This window comes from Theropithecus gelada, chromosome 3 (assembly GCF_003255815.1).
Source record: "Theropithecus gelada isolate Dixy chromosome 3, Tgel_1.0, whole genome shotgun sequence".
NCBI classification, from domain to species: domain Eukaryota; kingdom Metazoa; phylum Chordata; class Mammalia; order Primates; family Cercopithecidae; genus Theropithecus; species Theropithecus gelada.
In genome coordinates, this window is record NC_037670.1 from 173,105,041 (window position 1) to 173,131,125 (window position 26,085).

Genomic DNA, 26,085 nt, shown 5'->3' on the forward strand with positions numbered 1-26,085 from the left:
TTTTTTCAGGAGTTTTGCAGGTCATTTAGTTAGTTCACACTTCTGCTCAGTGAAGGAATCTTATGCACCGTTAATCTTGAGAAACAGCCTCTTTGATTAGTTCACAGTTGGAATTGTTAGGGCGCTTGTTTCATATTGATTTGTTGGCTTTCATCTTCCTTTGGAATAACAGTCTTTTCTGTGAGACAAGTTCTTAAGTATATGACCGCCCTTCTCCTGTTAGAACTGTTTATTTTGACTGTTGTGTTCCATTATTTTCCAAGGGTTAGATGAAAGTGAAGTATAACTGTGGCGCGCGTGCGTGTGTGTCTGCGCGCGTGTGTCTGCGCGCATGTGTGTCTGCGCGCGTGTGTGCCTGCGCGCGTGTGTGTCTGCGCGCGTGTGTGTCTGCGGTAAAAGCTCATGCGGGCTCCGGGAGCCAGCAGCTAGTGTGTGTGGAGGCACAGCTGGCTCTGCCATTGCTTCTTGTCCTTGACTAATTGCATCTTGTGCCTTGGTTTCCTGTCAAGAAAATGATAATCCCTCTCTGGGGATTAGCGAGAGCTTGTGAGCATGGTTTGGGCTGGCCGTCTAGAGAACAGTGAAGCTGTGAGGAGGGGCCCTGTGGCTGTCCCCCCTGTCAGCCTGCTTCACTCACCGGCCACCTGTGTGTCCAAGTCAGGAGGTGGCACATCTGCAGGGTACATGCCCGAAACTCGTGGACCACAATTAGTAACTCCTGCAACGCCAAGGATCTCCTGTACCTGAGTACTTTTGAAAACTACTTGATTTCCTAAGTACATTTTGGGTTTTTTTTGTTTGTTTGTTTTCCATATCTTTAGGTTTGGGGACCTCCTAGGTTTTCTAGCTATGAGACGTGATTTATGAGGAAAATATTTTTACCCCTTACCTAAAAATCACTTGAACCTCTCTGACTTTTATGAAATCTGCTTAAGAGTGACATTCTTTGATGGCCTGATTATAAGATGGTGGATATATAGTTTGTAAAGTAAAATTCAACATTAAGAGAGAAGCAGGCCGGGCGCGGTGGCTCAAGCCTGTAATCCCAGCACTTTGGGAGGCCGAGACGGGCGGATCACGAGGTCAGGCGATCGAGACCATCCTGGCTAACACGATGAAACCCCGTCTCTACTAAAAAAGATACAAAAAACTAGCCGGGTGTGGTGGCGGGCGCCTGTAGTCCCAGCTACTCCGGAGGCTGAGGCAGGAGAATGGCGTGAACCCGGGAGGCGGAGCTTGCAGTGAGCCGAGATCGGGCCACTGCAATCCAGCCTGGGCGACAGAGCGAGACTCCGTCTCAAAAAAAAAAAAAAAAAAAAAGAGAGAAGCAAGTGTTTTGTGGGCACCTGTATTCTATTTTATTGTCCCAGCAGTTTAACAATCAGTTCAGTTCAACAGACACTTGAGTGATTTATCAATAGATTAAGCATGGGCATTCAGCACACGCACACGCACACACACTCGCACACATACACGCACACACACATACACACACACACAAACACACACCCCTACCCCGCTAAACCGGAAAGCTTCATTACCCAAGCCTCTTGTATCCGTTGGAGCAGGCTGATAGATACACAGGTGACTCACCCAGATGCCCCTTCAAGGAAGGACTTGACTCCCCGTGTTAGCGCCATCAGGCCTCAGCTGCAGAGCTGCCTGGACCGGGCTGCGCCCTTCTCAGCCGGGTTGGGGTTAACGGCCTGACCTGCAGCCCGTGTGAGACCCTCTGGCAACAGTTGTTAGAGTTCCCTGTCGGGCTGATGCTGGCTTTGTAGGGCCTACATCACAGTTCATCTTTTCTCTGCCTCATCTGCTTCCTCCTTGTCATCTCGTGGGTGCCCATCTCTAAGAAGCATCTTCTACCCAAGCCAGGTCTCAGCATCGGCTCCAGAGGCCCCTGCCTGGGACCTGCCCGCAGGTCTCTGTTGCTGCCCAGCATCCGTGTGACCTATCTGTCCTTTTAGACATTTTCGTGATGTGCTTACTTCTAACATTTCCTTGTAGACTTTGTTTTAGGTTTCTTTGCTGTATTAGTGATTAATATTTTACGTACATAAGTGAGGCTGTTTGGGGGATATTAAAAATGTAAGATTAGGTCATCCTCTTTAAACCCGCCCACTTAAGTATGAATTTTTGAAAACCTCAGATCATCTATGCATGAATTTTAGATACTCAGTGGGAACAACTAGAAAAAAGGGAATGGATAGAGAAGAATAAATCACATAGCGGCAAGAATAAAAGATTTTGCTAATTTTTCGCGTATTCGGAATATAAACTGAGGTGTGATGTGGCATAAAGTTCCCGTGCGTAGACCTGGACACAAAAAGTGTACAGCAAGTAAACTTGACAGTGTGATATGAGAAGTTGTATTTGATCTCATAGATTATCAGTGAGTTTTAACAGAGTAAGATTCATAATTGGAATCAGAAATGTATACAAAGGATAGAGAATATGTAAAGAACATATTTGATGTGCTTATGCTGAGATAGGAGAATGGAGGTGTTATGAAAAATCCACATTGACCATTTTATTTGGTATATTTTAACTTTGCTAGAGGATTGCTGGTGTCTTGACTTTATCTTTCAAATTGTCCTGATCGTTGCAGAGTTTATCTTAGTTTTTCAAAAGTCAGGCTTTAAAAAAAAAAAAAAAAAAACAGTGGGCTTTCTTAAATTTCAAAATATTTGAGTAGATTTAATGCTGATGCAATTAGGACTGACTGACTAACTCTTTAAAGCTATCAGCTCTTGTAATTGGAGATGTTGAGGTTTCCTCATTTAACAAATAGGCAATTGGTTGTTTTTTCCTATGACTTACAGTAGTTTCACTGTTTCGACACCCTAAAAATTGAAGAACCTAAAATTCAGACTACAGTGTATTAGTTTGTGGTCCTGCTACTTTGTAGCATTAGGAGCTTGCCAAGTTTGATTGCTTCTTTGAATTAGTTTCTTCTACAGAAGAGGAAGGGTCAGAACTATCATTAAGGTTAACCTCTAATTGCCAGTGATTATATTTGGCTCTTAAGAACAAATGCTTTTGGTACACAAATGCATAGCACATAAAGTTTCTGATTTACAAGTAGGTTATATACCAAAAGTTATGTGTCAGCATCTTAGAAAGAAGTATACTTGGCTGGGCGCCCCATGGCTCACACCTGTAGTCCCAGCACTTTGGGAGGCTGAGGCAGGAGGATTGCTCGAGCTCAGGAGTTCAAGACCAGCCTGGGCAACATGGCGAAACCCCATCTCTACAAAAAAAAATTTTTTTAATAAATAATAAAAATTAACCAGGCATGGTTGTCCTAACCTGTAGTCTCAGCTATTTGAGAGGCTGAGATGGGAGGATCACCTGAGCCCAGGGAGTTGAGGCTGCAGTGAGCTGTGATCATGCCACTGCACTCCAGACTGAGCAACAGAGTGATACCCTATTTAAAAATAAATAAATGAATAAGCATGCTTTATTCCGTCAGTGTAGCATTATGAGCGTAGACCATGTCTGTTTACCGTTAAGAGTAAATAATGCCTAGGACGGTGCCTGACATATGGTAGCTTCCTACAAACATTAAAACTAAGTAGTCACTAAAATTCTGTGATTTTCATAAGCCTGTTTAAACACTGTGTTGGGATATGTATATATTTGCAATGACCAAAATAATGTAAAACATGACTAAATGAAACAGCAAGACATAAATTTTAGCCTAAAATCCAATATTTGAAGGAAAAAGTTTAGAAGAAACGAGATAGAATTTTGTAGAGATTCTAAAGAGGGATTTTGAGCAAGTTCAGATGCTTGATGATACTGGTCTTTTATTCCTAAATCTTCTTAAGACATATAGCTTTTCAATTCCCTAATTTATTCCTTCATTTATTTATGTAAAATATTTATTGAGTGGCATGCCAGGCTCCGTATGAGGTTCTCACGAGCCTGTGGGGCTTGCACCCCAGTGAAGTGAGGGAGTTACAGTACAGAAACCAGTGCAGGATTATGGCCCGGAGTAAGTGTTAAGAAGGGAAAATCCCATTTAAAGGCAAACCTGAACATCTTCTGGGACTTCCTAGTAAGGCTCCTTTGAAAGTATGACTGGAAGGCAACTTGAAGAAGGGGAGGAACTTTCTAGAACTGTCTAGGCAGAGGCAGCAGCAGATGCAGAGATCCTCTGGTGGGGAAAGGAGACTGGCATGGCCAGGGAAGGGACATCCGTACGGCTGAACCTGAGGGGAGGGTGGGGGAGAGTTGAGGTTTTGTAAGAGGCAAATAAAGAGAGAGAAAATGATCTGATAGTGCCATATTAAGGATTTCCCTTCTTCAAACTCTGCCTTGGCTTCCTGTTGCTCTTAGGGTGACAGCCTATTCAGAATTAGGATGACACCGTCTTAGGATGACAGGGATTTTAGACAGCTGACTGCCATGTCAAGAATGATACAAGCAGACACAAGGTATTCCAATCTAGTTTAGACAATTAAAATAGTGGCCCAGGTAAGAGATGGCGATGATTACTAGAGGAGGAAGTGGAGATGAGCGAATGGATTTGAAGTGAAGTTCGTAGCACTTGAGTGTGAAAGGTGAGGGCTGTGGCATCAGACTCATTCCCAGGTTTCTGACTTGTGGATACATGTGGTGTTGCCACTCACTGACACAGACAAGGCTGATGGAGAAAGGCATTTGGGGGGCAGAGTAGAACTTTTTTTTTCAGTTGCTGATAGCAATTATAAGACAAGTAAAAGGAAAAGGAGTAAAAGAGCATCTAGAGAGGTATGAGAAAGATCATCCAAGATGGAATTAACTGAACTTTGAGTTTGGGGAATTTAAGTGATTATTTCCCCTTAGGAAAAAATTAAGTGATGGGGAAAGTAGGGTAGGTCCAAACAGTTGATGCTATCAGATGGCACCACCAGTCCAAAACATGCTTATTATTATTAAGTGTGCTATTGACCCTCCCAAAGTAGATGATGAAAGGAAAGCACATGGAAACTACACACAGGAAACATTTCCAGAGTGGTTGCTGAGTTGTCAGTTTCTTAAAACTTGAGGGAGTCCTTGTGTTAGATACGTTTATATTCCACATTTGAACATACCAATTTGAATGTAAGACATAAAATGCTTTCAGGATCAGGAATGGTGTTGTAGATTTATAAAATATTAAGACCCACAGCCCAGAATATAAATAAATTAATTAGAGAATGGGTTTCAGTGGTTCAGACTTACTCCTTAAGCATGACCTCACAGGGTCCCTAAATGTGCCTTAGATCACACAGAGCTCTGCAATGCCATTGAGGTTATAGGATGAGCTGAATTACTTGACAAGGTAACTCAGACAAAGGTTTGCAGGCTTCACTAACCTAGCCTCATTGTTCCAGATCTTGTTTACTTCCCAATAACATTTGTTTTATGAAACCATTAAAATAATTCAGTGTTTCTTCATTTACAATGGAAATACCTATTTAAAACCTTTACGTTTTGATGTGATACTCATAGGTAGTCCTTAAATTGTGTCTGTGATGTTATGCATTGAGAAGTACTGGTTTGATACAATATTGAATACCTAAGTTACTTTACTTATGAGTCTAAGATGCTGAAGCATTATATATTGTATTTGGCATTAGCTTCGTATCCTTAGAAATAGTAGCCACTACCATGTGTTAAGCATTTACTCTGTGTTAAGTAGTTTCTTACACATTATCTTATTTACACTTTACAACATCCATTTGAGGAAAGTAATTGGCCTCCATTTTACAGACTAGGAAATTAAAGCTTAGAGAGGTTAAGAAATTCATCCAGTACTGCATGTACCTACCTAGTAGGTGTGGCACTGAGCTTCAAACTCAGGTCTCTCTGAATTCGGAGTACATTTTATTTTATTTTATTTTATTTTATTTTTTTATTTTATTTTATTTTTATTTTTTTTTATTATTATACTTTAAGTTCTAGGGTACATGTGCATAACATGCAGGTTTGTTACATATGTATACTTGTGCCATGTTGCTGTGCTGCACCCATCAAGTCGTCAGCACCCATCAACTCGTCATTTACATCAGGTATAACTCCCAATGCAATCCCTCCCCCCTCCCCCCTCCCCATGATAGGCCCCGGTGTGTGATGTTCCCCTTCCCGAGTCCAAGTGATCTCATTGTTCAGTTCCCACCTATGAGTGAGAACATGCGGTGTTTGGTTTTCTGTTCTTGTGATAGTTTGCTAAGAATGATGGTTTCCAGCTGCATGCATGTCCCTACAAAGGACACAAACTCATCCTTTTTTATGGCTGCATAGTATTCCATGGTGTATATGTGCCACATTTTCTTAATCCAGTCTGTCACTGATGGACATTTGGGTTGATTCCAAGTCTTTGCTATTGTGAATAGTGCCGCAATAAACATACGTGTGCATGTGTCTTTATAGCAGCATGATTTATAATCCTTTGGGTATATACCCAGTAATGGGATGGCTGGGTCATATGGTACATCTAGTTCTAGATCCTTGAGGAATCGCCATACTGTTTTCCATAATGGTTGAACTAGTTTACAATCCCACCAACAGTGTAAAAGTGTTCCTATTTCTCCACATCCTCTCCAGCACCTGTTGTTTCCTGACTTTTTAATGATTGCCATTCTAACTGGTGTGAGATGGTATCTCATTGTGGTTTTGATTTGCATTTCTCTGATGGCCAGTGATGATGAGCATTTTTTCATGTGTCTGTTGGCTGTATGAATGTCTTCTTTTGAGAAATGTCTGTTCATATCCTTTGCCCAGGAGTACATTTTAAATCTTGATAATTCTTGCCAGATTCCCTCCTTAAAAAGGGAGTGCTTATTTCCTTTCATTTTCAGCCTCACCAACATTTGCATTCTCGCTGAATTCTAAGAGAAAAGTTACTAAAAGTCCTAGGTAACCCGTGAGATTGAATGATTTTTCCTATTTATTAGCTGTTTGTGTTCCTGGGAATTTCCTGAGCATATCCTTTGCCCTTTTTTCTTTGAGTTTGTCTTTCTAATTGTCATCTAGGTCAAATGATATATTTTTTTTGATAACTTTAGAAGGCAGAGAAAGGCAACAGAGTTAGTTGTGCTTGTGCAAATTTTTATGCAGCTTTTCTCTTGAGTGCTAATATCGTAATGATTTTGAACTAAATAAGCATATTTTTGTACACAGACCATATAATTAACATGAATGTGTTTCCACATAGAGAAATGGTCTCTGGATTAGACTGGGCCCTGCTAATGCCTGCAGACTGAGTGTTTCTGTCAGTGTGTTTCACCCTATTACAGTACCCCAGAGACAATCCACTAATTCTCTTTATTTCTTCCTCAGGTTTGCCTGCAATGAGATTTCATTCTCTACATTTAAAGGACATCCTTTCTGAGCTACTGTGAATAAATTTGGAATGGTACTGTGTATTTTCATCTAATGGAGAACTAGCTGTACTTTGAATAAGGATTGCTGCACTGGACGACTTTAGAACATCCCTCACAATGTCGTCAACCCGGAGCCAGAACCCCCATGGCCTGAAGCAGATTGGCCTGGACCAGATCTGGGACGACCTCAGAGCCGGCATCCAGCAGGTGTACACGCGGCAGAGCATGGCCAAGTCCAGATATATGGAGCTCTACACGTATCCTCCTGCCTAGTGCAGGTTGATTTGCTTAGAGTTTTGATTATTTACTAGTAAGACTTATGAATTATTAGAATTTTATATTGTTTTCTCCTCCCTGTTCATCTTGTAAAATAATCACAGGGTTCATTTTTAACCTTAAGTTTTTGAACAGAGTAGAACTGGTTCATTTTTAGTCAAATGCACTGCTGGGCAGTACAGTCACCACTGGGCACACGTGGCTGTTTACATTTGAAATATTTTAAAGGTTCAGTTCCTTAGGCACACTAGCTGTGTGTTGAGTAAATAAAACATTTCTGTCATTGTAGAAGGTTCCGTTGGGCAACTCTGGTCCAAAGCAAGGTCCTGAGGTTCTCAGCAGATCGTTCGTTTTACTGTCCGTTTGTTTATATGTTGTCTATGACTGCTTTGTGTTATGAGAACAGAGTTAAGTAGTTGTGTCAGGAACAGTTTTGTCCATGAAGCCTAAAATATTTACTACCTGCCCTTTTACAGGAAAATTTCGTTGACCTGATCTATAGGGATAGAACATCGAGCAAAAGTTTTCCTGTTATGGCCCTATTTTTGTGTGTGTTTGAGACAAGGTCTCGCTCTGTCACCGAGGCTGGAGTGCAGTGGTGTGATCACAGCTCACTGCAACCTCAACTGCCTGGGCTCAACCAGTCCTCCCATCTCAGCCTCCCAAGTAGCTGGGACCACAGACACGTGCCACTACACCTGGCCAATTTTTTTTATCGTTTATAGAGACAGTCTTACTATGTTGCCCAGGCTATGGCCCTATTTTTTAAAGTACAATATCTAAAAAGAATTTTATTCCTTTTGTTTTTGGTCCATGATGTGCATGGGGGACTGTGCTGTGTGCTACAAAGGTGATGAGGGTGGAGGAGATGCAGCTCCCGCTATTCATGTGGTTGGAGATGCACCAGCTAATTTGGAGGTTTTCTTGATTCTATACAAATATGACATTGAAATTAGAGTTAAGCTTACTCAGGAGAGAGCAGATTGCCATTGTTTCTAGGACTTTAAAGTTGCTGATTCAACAGCTTCAGGTTTAAATTTTTAGAATATATCAGTTACTATCAAACTAGTCTTTGTGACATTCCAGTATGTTCTTACTTATGTTAATACTTCAGAATCCTAAAAAACAAGTAGATATAAAACTATGTCAATCTCGGAATTAGCATAAAATGTATTGTGTGTTTGCATATTTATATATGTATATACACTTACATATAGAATACTTTTAAAATAATAGCTTTATTGAGATGTAATTACGTACCATAAAATTCAACCTTTTAAAAAGTATACAGTGCAGTGGTTTTTAGTATATTTACAGAGATTTGCACCTATCACCACTATCTAACTTTAGAACATTTTAATCACCCCAAAACGACACCTTGTACCATAGCAGTCACTCCTCATGCCCTCGTCCCCCCAGGCGCTGGCAACCATCATTTACTTTGTCTCTATGAATTTGCCCATTCTGTACATTTTGCATAAATGGGATCATACGATCTGTGGGCTGCCTATGTGACTTCTTTGACCTAGCATGCTTGGAGGCTTCATCCTTGTAGCACGTATCACTGTGTACGTCGTTCCTTTTTATGACTCAATTGTATAGCTAGTCTACATTTTGTTTGCCCATGGGTTTTTTCCACCTTTTGACTGTTACTAATACCACTGTAAACATTGTGTGAGAGTTTTTGAGTGGCTCTGTGACTTCTGGTCTCCAGGGTGTTTACTCAGGAGTGGGATTGCAGGGTGCTGTGATGGGTAGGATGCTTTTAAAGAAGATAGAGTCTTTGCCAACTGAGAGGCTATTATGCCACCCAACTGCGTTCTGGCTTGCTAGGTATGGCATTTTCTTAATTCTTGTAAGAAAGCTGAAGGTTGGGGGTTCCACCGGTGAGGCAAGACACGGGTGGGATTTTTGATGTACAGAAAGCAGGAGAGCACTGCTCCAGAGCCCAGGGAGGTGTCACTGCTGATCTGTCTCTGGAGAATTTCTTTTTAAAATCCACCTTATTGAGATATAATTAATATGCCTTATAAGTCATGGGGTTTTTTTTTGTTTTTTTTTTTTTTAGGCAGAGTCTCGCTCTGTCACCCAGACTAAGTGCAGTGGCACAATCTCAGCTCACTGCACCCTCTGCCTCCCAGGCTCAAACGATCCTCCCATCTCAGCCTTCAAGTGTTTGGGGCCACAGGCACACACCACCATGCCCAGCAAATTTTTTTTTTCCCCCTCCTAGAGACTGTCTCACCAAGTTACCCAGGCTGGTCTTGAACTTCTGGGCTCAAGCATTCCGCCTGCCTTGGCCTTCCAGAGTGCTGGGATTACAGGCATGAGCCACCACGCCCAGCCTTGGGAATTTCTTAATGTGTTCTTTCTTACTAAATCAGGTTGGTCCTTTTTCTGATGGGTTATTTTTGCTTATAAGACAGTGAGACTTTGTATATTAGCAGAAGTTACCGAATTCTTGTATTCTACAAGTAATTAAATTTGTATAATTTGTAGTTATTCTGGTACCTGCAACTTTAATTTTTTTCAGGACTGCCACTCAAATTGGGTAGTTTTTTTTTTCCAGTTTTGTCTGAGAAAGTAATAGCTCTATGTATTTACAAAAAATTGGAGAATCTAAACCAAGTCTAAAATATCTTTAATTCTTTGGACATTTTTATGAAATAATGGCTACAGTTTGAGTCCTGTGTGTCAGGCTTTGTGCTTCGAACCATCCACACCTCATTAAGCCTTATCTCACCGCGGGCTGGTGGCAGTCACCTTCCTCTGTGGATAAGCTTCAGGAACCTAGTTGTATAGCAGCAAGTAGGGGTGGTGAGGCGAGTCTTAAGATTCTCAGCAGTCTGAATCTTTAGAATCACCTTTAGACCCTCTGTAGCCTTCAGCTACTATATTTGAATGGATCCCATTTCTCAGAGTATTACATTTCTGTATTTTCTTTGAGAAGTTGTGAAGTATTTTGATTAACTCTTCAATATATTAGGATAGAAGTGAAACAATAAGTGTATACTTGCATTTATTAATTATTGAAAATCGTAAAATATGATTTTACCCCCCAACTCTTCACATATCTTTTCAGCATCACTGTGAGAACTGAAAGAATTTTGAGTTGTCTGTCATGTTTTTGTAGAGCCATCTTCACTTTAAGCCATTTACACATAGTACTTTTTGGAATTGCGTATATGTTGCCATTATTCCAGCCCCAGGTTGCATAACAGAGCAGTTTTTCAGAAGTTTTCTCTTACTGGTGTATATTTGGTCATTTTAAAATAATCTCCTAAAGGCTTGTTCACTGTGACGTGTAACACATGCAGTTGTAAAAGGTTGCATTTCAGGGCAGGAGGTGCTTTGGAGTGGGGAAGAAGGAGCTGGCAGTGCCTCTCATCTGTTCTAGTATCACTCTGCAAAATTAGACATGCCTCATCAGCAGTTGGCAAAGGAAGTGGGTTAGAAAGGAAAACTGGTTGAGAGAAAAAGGAGGGATTCTTTTCCTTTCCCTAACTCTGGTTGGTAGTTAACAGCTAGATTTTTACCCATTGTGTATCCTGGAGAAGAAAATTGAGTGTTTTTTTAGAAAAAGCAACTGCTTCTTGCTGTAAAACAAATATTCTTGGAGCCTTTAGGAACCTGTGACATTTGTGGTTGCTGTAGCAGGGAGGTGGGTTATTCTACAGCATAAATATTTATCTTGACTTTTCAACTCAAAATGGTGAAAGAAGGGAATTTTGGAAAAGCCAAAACAAAAATAATAAAAAAATAAGAAAAGACAGAAAAGAAAATGGCCAGAGCATCTGCAGACAGAAAGATCCACTTTAGTTAACTTGGTTTTTAGCCGTTTCTCAAAGACTTGGTTTTTCTCCTAAAGTTTTAGCCTTGAGCCATCACTCTCCACTGTGAGTCTATCTGTGAAGTGCTTCCAACTATTCACTTCTAGTTTTCTATGATGTCTTTCATGTGTATAGTTACCATGCAGCAACTGTGTGTGTGTGTGTGTGAGAGAGAGAGTCAGAGACAGAGTACTCGCTCTGTCAACCCAGGCTGGAGTGCATTCATGGGTTCATGGCTCATTACAGCCTCAAGCTGGGGTCAGGTGATCACCCCGCCTCAGCCTCCAAGTAACTGGGACCACAGGCGCACACCACTACATCTGTCTAATTTTTGTATTTTTTGTAGAGACAGGGTTTCCTGTCTCTACAAAATTTTTTGTCTCACCATGTTGCCCAAGCTGGTCTCGAACTCCTGGACTCAAGCTATCCGCCCACCTGGGCCTCCCAAAATGCTGAGATTACAGGTACGAGCCACCGCACCCGGCCTGTTTTTCTTTTACAATAAAATACACAGAATAAAATTCTATGCAGGTGGGTAAATACCAGGTTTCCTTCCTTTTGAATTTGAAATGGGTATTGGCATTTCTTATTCAATTTATTGACTCCAGTATGTTTCAGGTGTTGTGCTTAGGTTGGAAGACAAACATGGGTCCTGGCTAGAGAGGCATTTAAGGGGATGCGGTGAAGTATGCGGGTCCGGCCTAGCTTGTGCAGGTGTCGGGTCATGTGTTGGAGGTTTCCGTTCATTGTTCTGGGCCCCAGACCTACCTGTGTCTTGTTTCCAGGTCACGTACCTCAGATTCATAATTTTACCTTCTCTTGGCATCAGTTTAAACTTTCATATTGATGTCTTTCTTTTATTCTCTCTCTACCTGAATAAATTCTCATAAACTTTGAAGTTTCTGTTTGTCTTCCTGTACAGTGCTGTGGCCTAAATCAGTTTGTTCTGTTCCTTAGCCTGCTTTTTCCAGTCTTCTTTTCCCCCACTAGCACCATAAGAATCTCTTTCATATTTGAGAATGAAATTGGTTGATTTGAGAATCATTCATTCATATTTGAGAATGAGAATGAGATTGATCTTGGTTGCTCTCAGTAAGTCATAACATAAGCACTTTCAGAATTCACATTTAATCGTCTATTTTGATGTTTTGTGATAAGATTCGTGATTGCTGGGGGTCGGGGCACTTTTTCACCCGAGTCAATCTCCTGAGCCCTTGGAGCCTGCGGCTTTGCTTTGCAGGGACACTGTGCCAGGACACACTGGTCCCTGCTGCAGCTCTGCACCTGCCAGTTGAGCAGTCCCGTCTTGGCTGCCGCCACCACTCTTTTCAGGTCCACACTCTGACCATCGCCTTCCCTTCCACAGGAGCTGCAGCTGCAGAGGAGGGCTCAGGTGGCAGCCGTCCTACTTCACCTGCTCACTGCAAAATTCTCTCCTTTATAGAAAACCAAAATTTCAAAGAACAGCAGATCAAACAGAAGGAATAACAAATTGTCTTCAAAGTAGATTAATGATGATCCCTGTCTGTTTTAGAATAACCATCCAGCCCAACAAATGTGTTTAGACACTTTTCATCTTGCACTCTTCATTTAGGAGTCTTACATTAATCTGATTCTGCTCACCTAATGAACATGGCTTACATCAAATGAACCTAAACTTAGAAAGTTTTCATATTTTTTAGATGTAATCTTTCCTTCTCTTGTGTGTGTATAGATACATGTTTATCCATAGTTTTAGCATAAGTCTGTAAAAGGACATACTGGTTCACAGAAAGAAAAAATGCAGATAGTAAGCATATGGAAAAATGTTCAACCTTGTAACTGTTAAAGAAATGAAGAATTAGGCCAGCCATGCTCACATCTTTAATTCCTAGAATTTGGGAGGCCAATGCAGGTGGATCACTTGAGCTCAGGAGTTTGAGACCAGTCTGGGCAACATAGCAAAACCTTGTCTCTTAAAAAAAAAAAAAAAAAAAAAAAAAAAAAAAGCAAATAGCCAGGTGTGGTGGTGCATACCTGTAGTCCCAACTACTTAGGAGGCTGAGGCAGGAGAATCACTTGCTTCTGGGAGGTCGAGGCTGCAGTGAGTCATGATCACACCACTGCACTCCAGCCTGAGCAGCAGAGTGAGACCCTATTTTTACCTATCATGTTGAAAAACATTGTTAAGAAATGACTATTACAGCCAGTGTTGGCAAGGAGACCAAGCTGTACAGTGCAGGCAGAAATGTTAGTTTGCTATGATCTTTCTGGAGGCAAATTTAGAAATAGATTTTTTTGTTTTGAGATAGCATCTTGCCCTTTCACCTAGGCTGGAGTACAATGGCACGATCCTAGCTCAGTGCAGCCTGCAATTCCTGGACTCAAGTGATTCCACCACCCACCCCGCCTCAACCTCCTGAGTAGCTGGGACTGCAGGCGCACACCACCACACCTAATTTTTTATTTTTTGCAGACATGGAGTCTTGCTATATTGCCCAGGCTGGTCTTGAACTCCTGGCTTCAAGCAATCCTCCCACCTTGGCCTCCCAAAGTTGGGGGGTTACAAGCATGAACCACACAAGCCTGGCCTGGAAATATATTTCTAGAGACATAAAAATGTACTGTGGCCCAGCAATTTGTTTATTTTTTAACCTTTATCCTAAGGAAATAGTTGTATTCAGAATTGCATGTGCAAGGCTCTTCAGCGTATTTTAATAATAGGAAACAATGGAAAACAACCTCAATCTTCGGTATTAAGGATTTGATGTAACTATAAACTGCGTTTAAAAATGCAATGAAGACTATTGACATGCAATAATGTTCGTAATATATTGCTGTGGGAAAGCAGGATGTGAAGTGGTATGTGAGTTGTGAACCATCAGCACACACTCCTGCTTTTGAAAACCTTTATGTGTACCATGTGGAAAGGAACTGTCCCTTATAAGATGGTGGGCTTATAGATGAGTTTTTAACAATTGCTCTTCTTTGCCTCCTAGATTTTCAGTATAAAGCATGCATTTTAAAGTACAGTTTATTCGTCTGCCCTTTGCAAATGTTAAGTCCTAGCTTGCAAAATTCTCGCTACCTTTTACTACTGACCTAGTACTATTAAAATGACTCTTAGAATTGAGAAATTATATATCTGTCTTAAAGTAAGACCCTGTAGAAATTATGAGATTGCATACTTGTCACAAGTGATTTTTTTTTTTGGTTGGGGGCAGGGTTAGTATAAATATGGCATGTTCTTCAGCTATTTTTCAAAGTTTGATTCATGGTATATATACTCAGAGTACTTTGAACATTATGTAACACAGTTTTTAGTTCATTATAATCAATTGCAATTAGTTTTTGCTTTTGAAGTATGCTATTAGATGTGAATTTATTTGCTTCGTATGGGATATTTCTTTTCAGAAATGCACCTACCCACAGACTGGACAGGACTTTATTCTTTTATGACTACAGATGGATTATACAGAATAGTATGTGAGCCTGCTGTTTTGCCATTTGGTGCAGGTTAACTTGTTAATGTGTGAAGATAGGAAGTACTGTGTGTGTGTGTGTGTGTGTGTGTGTGTGTGTGTGTGTATTTATTTTTCAGAGGGTGTCTCACTCTGTTGCCCAGGCTGGAGTGCAGTGGTGTGATCTTGGCTGACTGCAACCTCCGCATCCTGGGTTCAAGCTGTTCTCGTACCTCAGCCTCCCGAGTGGCTGGGATTTCAGGTGCGCACCACCTTGCCTGGCTAATTTTTGTATTTTTAGTAGAGACTGGGTTTCATGCTAGCCAGGCTGGTCTCGAGCTGCTGACCTCAAGCGATCTATCTGCCTCGGCCTCCCAAAGTGCTGGGATTACAGGGGTGAGCCACCGCACCCGGCCTAGGAAGTACTGTATTTCTAATAAAACTTTTAGTGCAGAGTCTTTCCATGTGATTTTAATAGAAGTTACTTGTTTAAATTTCCACTTCTTAAGTCGCATTTGGGAAACAAGTGGTAGTAGGAAATGGTTCTCTTCTGTTTAGTTTTGCTTCTTTGATTGAATTCGCTTTTCTTTTAGCTAAGGAGAATGGTTGGAGTTTGGCAGTAACTAAAAGTCAAGAATTGATTCCCCAGATGTGTTGACTTCAGAAATAAGGCGTGGTGCTGTGGGTAACAGAGACATTTGAGAACACTGGCTCCGTCACCTTGCTGCTCACTTTATATTACATTAGTAGTAGATGCTGAACTCCAGGAAGGCGGTCTGTTGGCGAGGCCTAAGTCACCCACATGGTGCCTGGCACTGGGCAGGTGCCCAGAGGGGGTGTCTGCTTGCTGAAAGGTGAAATGTGAAGCTTTCCATCTAATAGGACCCTTTCCCAGCGACTTGCTGCTGCCCATCAGTACAGAAGCATACCTTGGCAGACAACGTTTCACGGACGACAGAAGAGTTGTAGGACCTATGTGGAGGCTGAACCAGGCTCGGCTCTTGGACATAAACCCCTGTACCACGTTACACCATTTCCCTACCTGCCTGCGGAGGAGGCCCCAGATACCTGCTTACATTCTCACCTGCTTTCTGGCCAAAGAAGCTCTCAGAGGACCTTCAGCAAAGAACCTCAGAGTTTGAAAAGTCAAACGTATGGGTTTGTTAGAGTCTATGGCTGCCTTAGTATAAAATACCTAATCTATTGTTTGCTGGATGAAACTTTTATTGCCTTGTAGGCTTTTAATTTTTTATCTCTGATGTTTTTGCTTTTTCTTATTTCATCTTAATTCCTATATTTAACTTTTCCTCATACTCCGTTTTAATTTTTTTCCTTTAAGAATAACTTCAGATGTGAGCATTTTTCTCCTAAAGATTAGTCATAGTTCATTTTTCTACTCTTGTAAATGATTTATGAACACTTAATTTGTGTGCATGTTGGGGCAACAGGTGGTGAGTGTGGCATTGTTGGGGCGGCGGGTTGGGGGAGCAGCAGGAGCCCACACCATAGAGAGCAGCCGGGAGGCTCTGGCCCTGTCCTTTCACGCAGGCGCCCTTCAGGGCTCATTCTTCAGGAAAATGGCACACCTGATAATTCAGGAATACATCCGTTTTACAGTCCTTCCTTGAACATGGGGAATTCACCCCTTCCAGATAACATACTTGAATTATCCCCAGAGCTGCTTTTCCTCAGGTCTCATACCAGTGGGGTCTGAGGAGGGGCTGGTGCCCTGGACAGGTCTCCCTCAGGCAGCTTCTGATCACATGAAGAACCTGCTCGTTCCATTTCTGATAACATTCCTCCATATAGTTCAGTTGATTTAAAGCTGAGATAAAAATACGATGAAGCTAAGACTGTGTGTCATCAGAGCTATATAAGATCTGCTTTCACTCCTGCCTCCGCTGACTCAGCCTGGATTCAAAGCACAGTTGATGCTGTTCTTTAGGCGAAGGTGCCCTAGACTGGGGGCACCTCTCGGGCTGCCATGTAAACTTCGTGTTATATGCTCATTGACCATTCGTGTGTCATCTTTTGTAAAGTGTCCAAGTCTTTTGCCTCCTGTTTTTTCCATTTTTGGGATATTTTGCTTTTTGTTAGTTTTAGTTATTTATATGTCAAGGGTACCAGTGTTTTGTCAGATATATTTTGCTAATATTTTTTTCAAGTCTGAGGCTTGCTAATCATTTTCTTAATGGTGTCTTTGGGTGAGCAAATGTGTGTTTTGGGGAAACCTAATTTATTGGTTTTATTTTTTTTGCAGTTATTACCTCTGTGACATAAGAAACCTTTGCCTCAATCTCAAAGATATTTTGTGTTTTCCTCATAAGACTTTATGGTTTGGGCATTTACTGTTAGACCTGTGATCCACCTGGAGTTAACTTTTGTGTATGGTGTGCAGTAAGGCTTGAGGTTAAATTTCCCCTGTGTGGATATCCAATTATTCCAGTGTCATTTGTTGAAAAAGACTTTTCCTCAATGGGCTGGCAACTTCTTGTCAATTTCTACCCCAAAAGTTGATTGATTGGAATGGTATTGAATTTTTTTAATGGCTTTTTTTTTTATGGCTTTTTTTTTTTTTTTTTTTTTTTTGAGACAGAGTTTTGCTGTTTGCCCAGGCTGGAGTGCAATGGCGTGATCTTGGCTCACTGCAACCTCCACCTCACGGGTTCAAGCGATTCTTCTGCCTCAGCCTCCTGAGTAGCTGAGATTACAGGTGCATGCCACCACACCCAGCTAATTTTTTTGTATTTTTAGTAGAGAGAGGGTTTTACCTTGTTGGCCAGGCTGGTCTTGAACTCCTGACCTCCAGTAATCCACCTACCTCGGCCTCCCAAAGTGCTGGAATTACAGGTCTGAGCCACTGTGCCTGGCCTTAATGGCTTTGTTGAGATATAATTCACATAGCATACAATGCACTCATTTAAAGTGTACATTTCATTAGTTTCTGGTATATTCACAGATAATGTTCATCTGTCACATTCAATTTTATAAGATTTTCATCATCTCAAAAAGAAACCCTGTGCCCTTTAGTTGTCGCTTCCTTCTTACCCCAGCCTTCTGCTAATGTACTTTCTGTCTCTATAAATTCACCTATTCTGAATATTTTGTATAAATATATGATATGTGGTGTTATGGACTTAATTGTGCCCTTCCTCCATTCATATCTTGAAACTCTAACCCCCAGTGTATTTGGATGGTATTTGGAGGTAAGGTTCTTTGGGGGAATAATTAAGGTTAAATAAGATCGTGAGGGTGGGGCCTTACCCTGATAGGATTGGTGTCCCTATGAGAAGAGGAAGAGACACCAGAGAGCTCTCTCTCCACATACACAGAGGAAAGGCCATGTGAGGACACAGCGAGAAGGCAACCGTCTGCAACCCTGGAAGAGAGCCCTCACCAGAAACCAACCCTGACAGTACCTTGAGCTTGGACCTCTAGTCTCCAGAACTGTGAGAAAATAAATTCCTGTTGTTTAAGCCATCTAGTCTGTGGTATTTTGTTATGGCAGCCTAAGCAGACTAATACATGTGGTCTTTTGTGACTGGCTTTCTTCCACTTAGTATAATGTTTTCAAACTCATCCATGTTGTAGCATATGTCAGTACTTCATTTTTATGATAAAATAAGATTCCATTCTGTGGATATACCACATTTTGTTTATTCATTCGTCAGGTGATGGACGGTTGGGTTATTTCCACCTTTTACTATTACAAATAGTGCTGCTGTAAATATTTGTGTACAGGTTTCTATGTAGACATATATTTTCATTTTTCTTAGATGCCTACAAGTGTAATTTCTGGGTCAGATGGTAACTCTGTGTTTAACCATTTGCAGAACTGCCAAATTATTTTCCAAAGTGGCTGCATTATTTTACTTTCCCACCAGCAGTGTTATGAGGGTTCCAGTTTCTCCATATTCTGGCCAACACTTGTTGTGTTGTATTGTACTTATTTATTTATTTATTTATTTTGAGACAGTCTTGCTGTCATTCAGGCTGGAGTGCGTGGCGAGATCTCAGCTCACTGCAACCTCTGCCTCTTAGGTTCAAGCGATTCTCCTGCCTCAGCCTCCCGAGTAGCTGGAACCACAGGTGCGCACCACCATGCCCAGCAATTTTGGTGTTTGTAGTAGAGACAGGGTTTCATCATTGTTGGCCAGGCTGGTCTCGAACTCCTGGCCTCAAGTGATTCTCCTACCTTGGCTTCCCAAAGTTCTGGGATCGCAGGCATGAGCCACCACATCCAGCTCAACACTTATTATTTTCTGACTTCTTGATTCTAGCCATCCTAGAGGGAAGGAAGTAGTATCTCATTGTGGTTTCAGTGTGCACCCTTATTGAAAATCAGGTGTCCGCAGACTCATGGGTTTATTACTGTCATTTTGTAGTCAGTTTTGAAATTGTGATGTTTGAGTCCTCCAACATTGTTCTTCTTGAAGATTATTTTGCCTCTTTTGAGTCTCTTGAAGTTCCATATGAATTTTGGAATCAGCTTGTTACTTCCTACAATGAAACCAACTGGGATTCTGATAGAGATGACATTGAATCTGTGGATCAGTTTGGGCAGTGTATTTGTCTGTTCTCATGCTGCTAATAAAGACATACCCGAGACTGGGTAATTTGTAAAGGAAAGAGGTTTAATGGACTCACAGTTCCACATGACTGGGGAGGCCTCACAATCATGGCAGAAGGCAAAGGAGAAGCAAAGGCACGTCTTACATGGCGGTAGGCAAGAGATCTTATGCAGGGAAACTCCCATTTATAAAAACTGTCAGATTCTGTGAGACTTACTCACTACCACGAGAACACTATCAGGGAAACTGCTTTGATGATTCAGTTATCTCTGCCTTGCCTTTGACACGTGGGGATTATTACAGTTCAAGGTGCTGTTTGGGTGGGGACACAGCCAAACCATGTCAGGGAGTATTGGCATTGTAATAATTCTTAAATCTTTCTACCTTTTCTGTTTTTTGTTTGTTTGTTTGTTTGTTTTTTGAGATGGAGTCTGTCACCCAGACTGGAGTGCAATGGCACGTTCTTGGCTCACTGCAGTCTCTGCCTCCCGGGTTCAAGTGATTCTCCTGCCTCAGCCTCCTGAGTAGCTGGGATTACAGACATGCACCACCATGCCCAGCTAATTTGTGTATTTTTAGTAGAGACTGGGTGTTTGACCATATTGGCCAGGCTAGTCTCAAATTCTTGACCTCAAATGATCCACCTGCCTCGGCCTCCCAAAGTGCTGGGATTACAGGCATCAGCCATCATGCCCAACCCTTTCTACCTTTTTTGATATAAGTGTTTGAAAGTATAAATTTCCTTGTAAGGATTTTTAGCCTCATTCCACAAATTTTGATATATCTTATCTTCATTATCATTTAGTTCAAAACTCTTTGACCTTTGAATTACATAGAAAGATATTGTTTAGAAGTACTGGATTTTCCCGAGTAGCTTATTGTTACTACTTCCTAATTATAATTCCATTTTGATCAGAGAACATGCTGTATAATTTTAGTCCTTTTAAATGTATTGAAACGTGTTTAATGGCCCAGGAAAAGCCTATCTTGGTGAACATACCATGTGCTCTTAAAGAATGTGGGTTCTGCAGCTGTTGGCTATAGACAATGATGTGCTGGAGCTGGATCAGATCAGCTTGCAGGAGATGATTGTGCCCATCTCTCCCCAGCTCCCTGTGTGTGATATTGTCCTGTTGGTAGTTTGCGTCTGCCATGGTGGGAACCTTACACAATAGACATCTACAAATGCTACGAATCAGGGCTTTTTGTTTTTTCTTTTCTCTTTTTCTCCCCGCTCAGAGAGCCAATTTACCAGTATACCACTGGGTGTAGAATGTTATACCTGCCCGTTAAGTTATGACTTAAGGTGATTGATAGTCTTAACAGATCATCCAAGTCGTGATTGATATTTTTCCTGTGGTCTGGTTGCTGACAGGAATGTTGAATCTTATCCTGTGATTGTGAAATTGTCTCCTTTACCCTTTAATTCTGTCAAATTTTCATATATTTTAGGCTGGGTGGCTCACACCTGTAATCCCAGCACTTTGGGAGGCCAAGGCGGGCAGATCACCTGAGGCCAGGAGTTCAAGACCAGCCTGGCCAACATGATGAAACCCTGTCTCTACTAAAAATACAAAAATTAGCTGGTCATGGTGGCAGGTGCCTGTAGTTATTCTGGAGGCTGAGGCAGGAGAGTCGCTTGAACCCAGGAGGCGGAGGTTGCAGTGAGCCGAGATGGCACCACTGCACTCCAGCCTAGGTGACAGAGTAAAACTCCATCTCAAAAAACAAATTTTTTTCACGTATTTTGAAACTCTGTTGTTAGACAAAAATACATTTGCGAATATGTCTTTTAAAGTACATTTTTTATGAAATGTGTCCCTTTTTATCCCTGGTAGTAATTTGTTGTCTTGATAGTTATAGCTTCTTTAGCCTCTTCCTATGCTTAGTGTTTGTATGATAATCTTTTTCCATCCATTTGCTTTCAACCTATATGTATTTTTATATTTAAATTGTGTCCCTCATGTCAACGTATAGCCCGGTCTTGCTGCTTTGCCCCTTCTGACCATCTCTGTCTTTTAATTGTAGTTTTAGCCCATTAACATTTGTTGTAATTATTAATAGATTAATTTTAGGCCTACCATTTTGTTAGTTTTTTTCTCCCCTTAAAAATTTTCTTTGTTCTTGCTTTCACCCTTCTTTAGGATTATTTGAAATTTTTTTATAGTTCCTTTTTAATATATTGGTTGGTTGTTTAGCTATACCTCTGCAGAGTGTGTGTGCGTGTGTGTGTGTGTGTGTGTAGGAGAGAAGAAGGAAGAAGGAATAAAGAGATTGCTCTAGGGATATAATACACATTTTTCTTTCTTAACATTCTACTTAGAGTTAAGATTGTATTACATCATACAAAATGTAGAGGAATTGTAGTTGTATAGTTTCATTTACTACCCCATCCCTCTCCTTTATATTACTTCTACATATGTTTTTAAAGCTACAAGACGATATTATAAATTTTTGTTTTAAACCATCCTTTGTATTTTAAAGAATTAAGAAAAGTATATTTACCCAGATATTTACTATTTCTACTGCTCTTCAAAGATGCAGGATTCTATTGTAGTGTCAGTTTGCTTCCACCCAAAATGCAGGTCTGTACTATGAATTCCCTTAGTTTTATTTTACCTGAAAATAGCATTATTTTGCCTTCATCTTTGAAGGATATTTTCACTGGCTATAGAATTACATTGATTTCTTTTTTTCTTTCAGCATTTTTTTTTCTTTCACCACTTAAACATGTTATTGCCCTGTCTCCTGACCTTTGTAGTTTTTGACGAGAAGTTACTGGTCATTTGAATTCTTTTTTTGTGTTAGGTTATTTTTCGCTGTCTGCTTTCAAGATTTTTCCCCCTTTGGTTTTCTAGCAGTTTTAATCTTTTTTTTTTCCTCTCAAGAGTTGATCATTTTTGTTGGTCTGTCTTCAAACCCATGACTTTTGTCTTTATTTTGCTGTCAAGACCATCCAATGAGTAATTTATTCTAGATTTCCTGGTACTGCAGTTCTAGAATTTTTATTTTGTTGTTTTTCATGGTTTCTATTTTTGTGCTGCAATTTTCGTTGATTATGAACATATTTTTCTATATCGTTGACTATAACTGTGATAGTTGCTTTAGAGTCTTTGTCTCCTAATTCCAACATTTGGGTCAACTCCAGCTGGTGTCTGTTGATTGTCTTTTGTCTTGAGAGTGGATCTCATTTTCCTGTTTCTTTTACATCAACGATGTTGGACTATGCCGTTCCCTTCTTCCGACACTAGGCCGCCTTTCAGTATACGCCTCCTTTTGGCGGTTCTCCGGTGCCTTCAAGACCATTGTTTTAATATATTTTCCAGGGTTTATCGTTATTTGCCTGAAATGTGGTTAGATACTTTGGTACTAAAATTGGAATCATGGTTTAAGTAATTGAAAGATTCAAAGGCTCTACAGTGGCTATTAGGATGAAGATGGAGTGGAGGTAGGGGGTAGAAAGGAGATGTGTTCTCTATTTGCAGGAAATCCATAATTTACACAAACGTTGATTGGTCAAAGAACAAAACAAGCATATGATTTAAAGACATGTATATATCCAGCTAAAAATGAAGAGCTAAGTCTAGAAACAGTAAAAGATGGTTCCCACTATGGGTGGGGAGGGTTGGATCATAACGCTCTGGCTTGTTCTTTAGCTATTTTGCTTGTTTCATCTCTTCAATTTAGACATAAGTTGAACCTAAATTGTCATAAGCAGGAAGTCTCCTAACCACTATCATCTAATGCTTTCCATTCCTGACTAGATAATGGTGAGGAGTGATGCTAATTTGAAAATGAATGTGGTGTTAAACTGAACAGAAACTTTAAAACAGCTTTTAAGAGGTGTTGGTTTTGTTTAAATTGTGCCTTTCAATCTGTTTTGTGAGGCCCCTTGCCTGTGTGTGTGTGTGAGGTCTCTGAGGGGTGGGCTTGGAGGAGGAAGTAATGGTGCAGAGGGGCAGTGTTCTGGGCACTGAGCTTTCCTCCACAAAGAACACTTGGTGAGAATGAAAGGATCCTGTGGGCACAAGTTTAAAACCCGTAGCCCTGCTCTCTAGAAGCAACTGCTACATTGATTCATTGATTCAAGTGCATCGCAAAGTCAGTACACATAGTACAGTAGTTGGCCAGGTATCAGTGATGACCTAGTCATCATCACTGCATCAGTGCACACTTGAGTGCAGCCTTGTTGTTTCCGTCAGCAAATCATTTAAGGACCACTGCAAGAATCTGCCCTGAAAGAACAAACCTTTGGATATCAAGAAAGCTCAGGATCAGGCTTAGAAAGTGGATGGGCGCAGATCAGGAGAAAATCTGGAATTAGTCTTGGACTACTACTAAGAAGTGCTAACACATTCAGTGGCTCAGAGGACTACGTTATATGGAAAAACACAGACATCCTTAGTAAGAGTCATAATGATTCAGAATGGACTCTGTGTAAAAACATTTTGGCAATATCCTAGCCGATCTATTTAGCTTTTCTTTATCCACTTGCAAGGATATTAGGATAAATCTGTTTAAGTCTAAAACAGGTGATTCTTTAGTAAGTAAAAGTAAAAATTCCATGTGATGAAAGTGCATTCTAATTGGCAGCATTTTCTTTACTTAGTGATACTTAATGATACATGTTACGGTTGATGTCTTAGCTGAAATTTGATAAATATATTGCAGTCTTTTTCACCACCATCTATTCCATGACATTGTTAAAAACTGCGTACTGTATCTGTCTTCAGATGGATCTGACAGTGGGTTTAACTAATTCTCTTTGTTTGACAAATACCTTGTTACAAGTTTTTTGCCATTAGGAACAATGCTGTGATAGTTTGCTAGCTAAGTATTTGTACACTTCCGTGATGATTTTCCTGTGATAAATGCTTATGAATACAATTGCTGTATCAAAAGGAATGCACTTATTGAAGGCTTTTGAATATTTCCAGATTTTACTTCAGAAACGGTGTAATTGTGTACACTCTTACCTCAAGCACATGGAAGCTCCCATTTTCCTGCACTTTAGCTGTCATTGGGTTTGTTTTTTAAAAAACCTTTGTTAATTTAGTAGCTGGGAAGCAATAGATTGCCAAGGAACAGAAGTCACGCTGAACTAAATAACCTAAAACATCCTGGCACCAAGTACCCAAAACTGGGTGCTGTGTGAAATACAGCAAAGTGTAATGATCTGCACAGAAGTCAGAGGGAATTCCCAGGCATCTGAAGAAGAGAAGAGAGCTAAAAATGAAGGCACTAACCATTGTGAGCCTCTGTGTGGCAGCATAAGGATTTGAGCAAGGTAGGCTGGCACATAGGGTCACACAGAAAAGGAAACAAAGCCTTATGCATGGCTGGGAGGGGCTGGGAGCTGACGTTTCCATGGAAACCTGGAAGACAGAAGCCTAAATACCCTTTAGTGTATAGGTGAACTGAAAAAAATAATAATCGACGTACTCTCCCAGGAAAGCAACTAGTAAAGGATTTAAGCTGCGCTCTGGATGTAAGGAGAGTGGGGAAAAGTCTGTCTTTAGAATAAAGGAACAAAACACTATGGAAAACAAGACAGATTTTTAAAAGAGAAATTCTGTAAACGTAAAATGAAGCCATTAAAATTAAACAGTAAATCTGACACAACTGAAAGAGAATCACTTAACCAGATGGCAGATCAGGGAAAATTAGAAAATTTGAACAAAGATAAAGTGATAGAAGATCATTGAAGACTTTCAACCGAGGTATAGAAGGTAACATGAAAATATCTCACATACTCGTAATAGAAGAGCTAGGAGAAAATAGGGGACCAGAAATATTTGAAGAGGTAATAGAATCTTTCAGAATTGTAAGGCAAAGTGGGCATGTCATATTTTAAGGTAATTAACCATTTCGAGAATGTGTAACTCCAAAATAAAACAAGAGCTATAAGGGAACAAGTAAACTACCATTCCAGTAGAAGGGGAAAGGGAGGAAAACCAGAAACGTAGAAAAAGAGTTAAAATAGATAATACAAAATAGGATGGTAGAAATTAATCCAAATAACAGTATAAAACAGTTTACCTAAAACCAAACTCATCTATCAGATAATATTAGACTCAATTTTTTAAAAATTGACTTCAGTAATGAAGTCAATTATGCTGCGGTGGTTTACAGTAGACACACCAAAACACAGAAACAAAGGTTGAAAATAAAGGGCTGGAACAAAGACATTTAAGGAAAATTCTAACCGAAAGATAGGTATAATAGTATCAGATACCATAAGTTTCTAAGGCAGTATTGTTAGGAATAAACATGTTACTTCCTAATGACAAAAGGTACAGGTTACCAGGAATGTAATTTCAAATATGTATATTAGTTAACACTGCCTCAAAATATGACAGATATTTTAGAGAATTATAAGATAAATTGATAAAACTATTGGGAGATTTCACTAAAAATTTCTTGGTAATTAATAAACAGACAAATCAGAAACAATATAGAAGATCTGAAAAACAGAGTTGACCAGCTCTAGTGGGTCCCCGTATCCAACAGAAGTGGGCATTCTTTTTAGGCACATGTGAAATAATGGCCTACGCTGTTCTGGCCCAGCAGAAATTACATACTTGGCAACAAGTCTCATCACATTTTAAAGAAA

General features: G+C 40.4%; 1 protein-coding gene across 5 annotated transcripts in view; it reads left to right on the forward strand.

Moving 5' to 3' along the window:
- CUL1 (cullin 1) overlaps nucleotides 1-26,085 on the forward strand; it is a 103,769-nt gene that overhangs the window by 24,131 nt on the left and 53,553 nt on the right. For all 5 annotated transcript variants that reach the window (XR_003118493.1, XM_025378530.1, XM_025378529.1 and 2 more), the window contains exon 2: nucleotides 7,312-7,612. Coding sequence is in view for 4 of the 5 variants with exons in the window: in XM_025378530.1 (XP_025234315.1) it covers nucleotides 7,473-7,612 (140 nt within the window). In the remaining variant the exon portion in view is untranslated. The remainder of the gene's footprint in view (nucleotides 1-7,311; nucleotides 7,613-26,085) is intronic.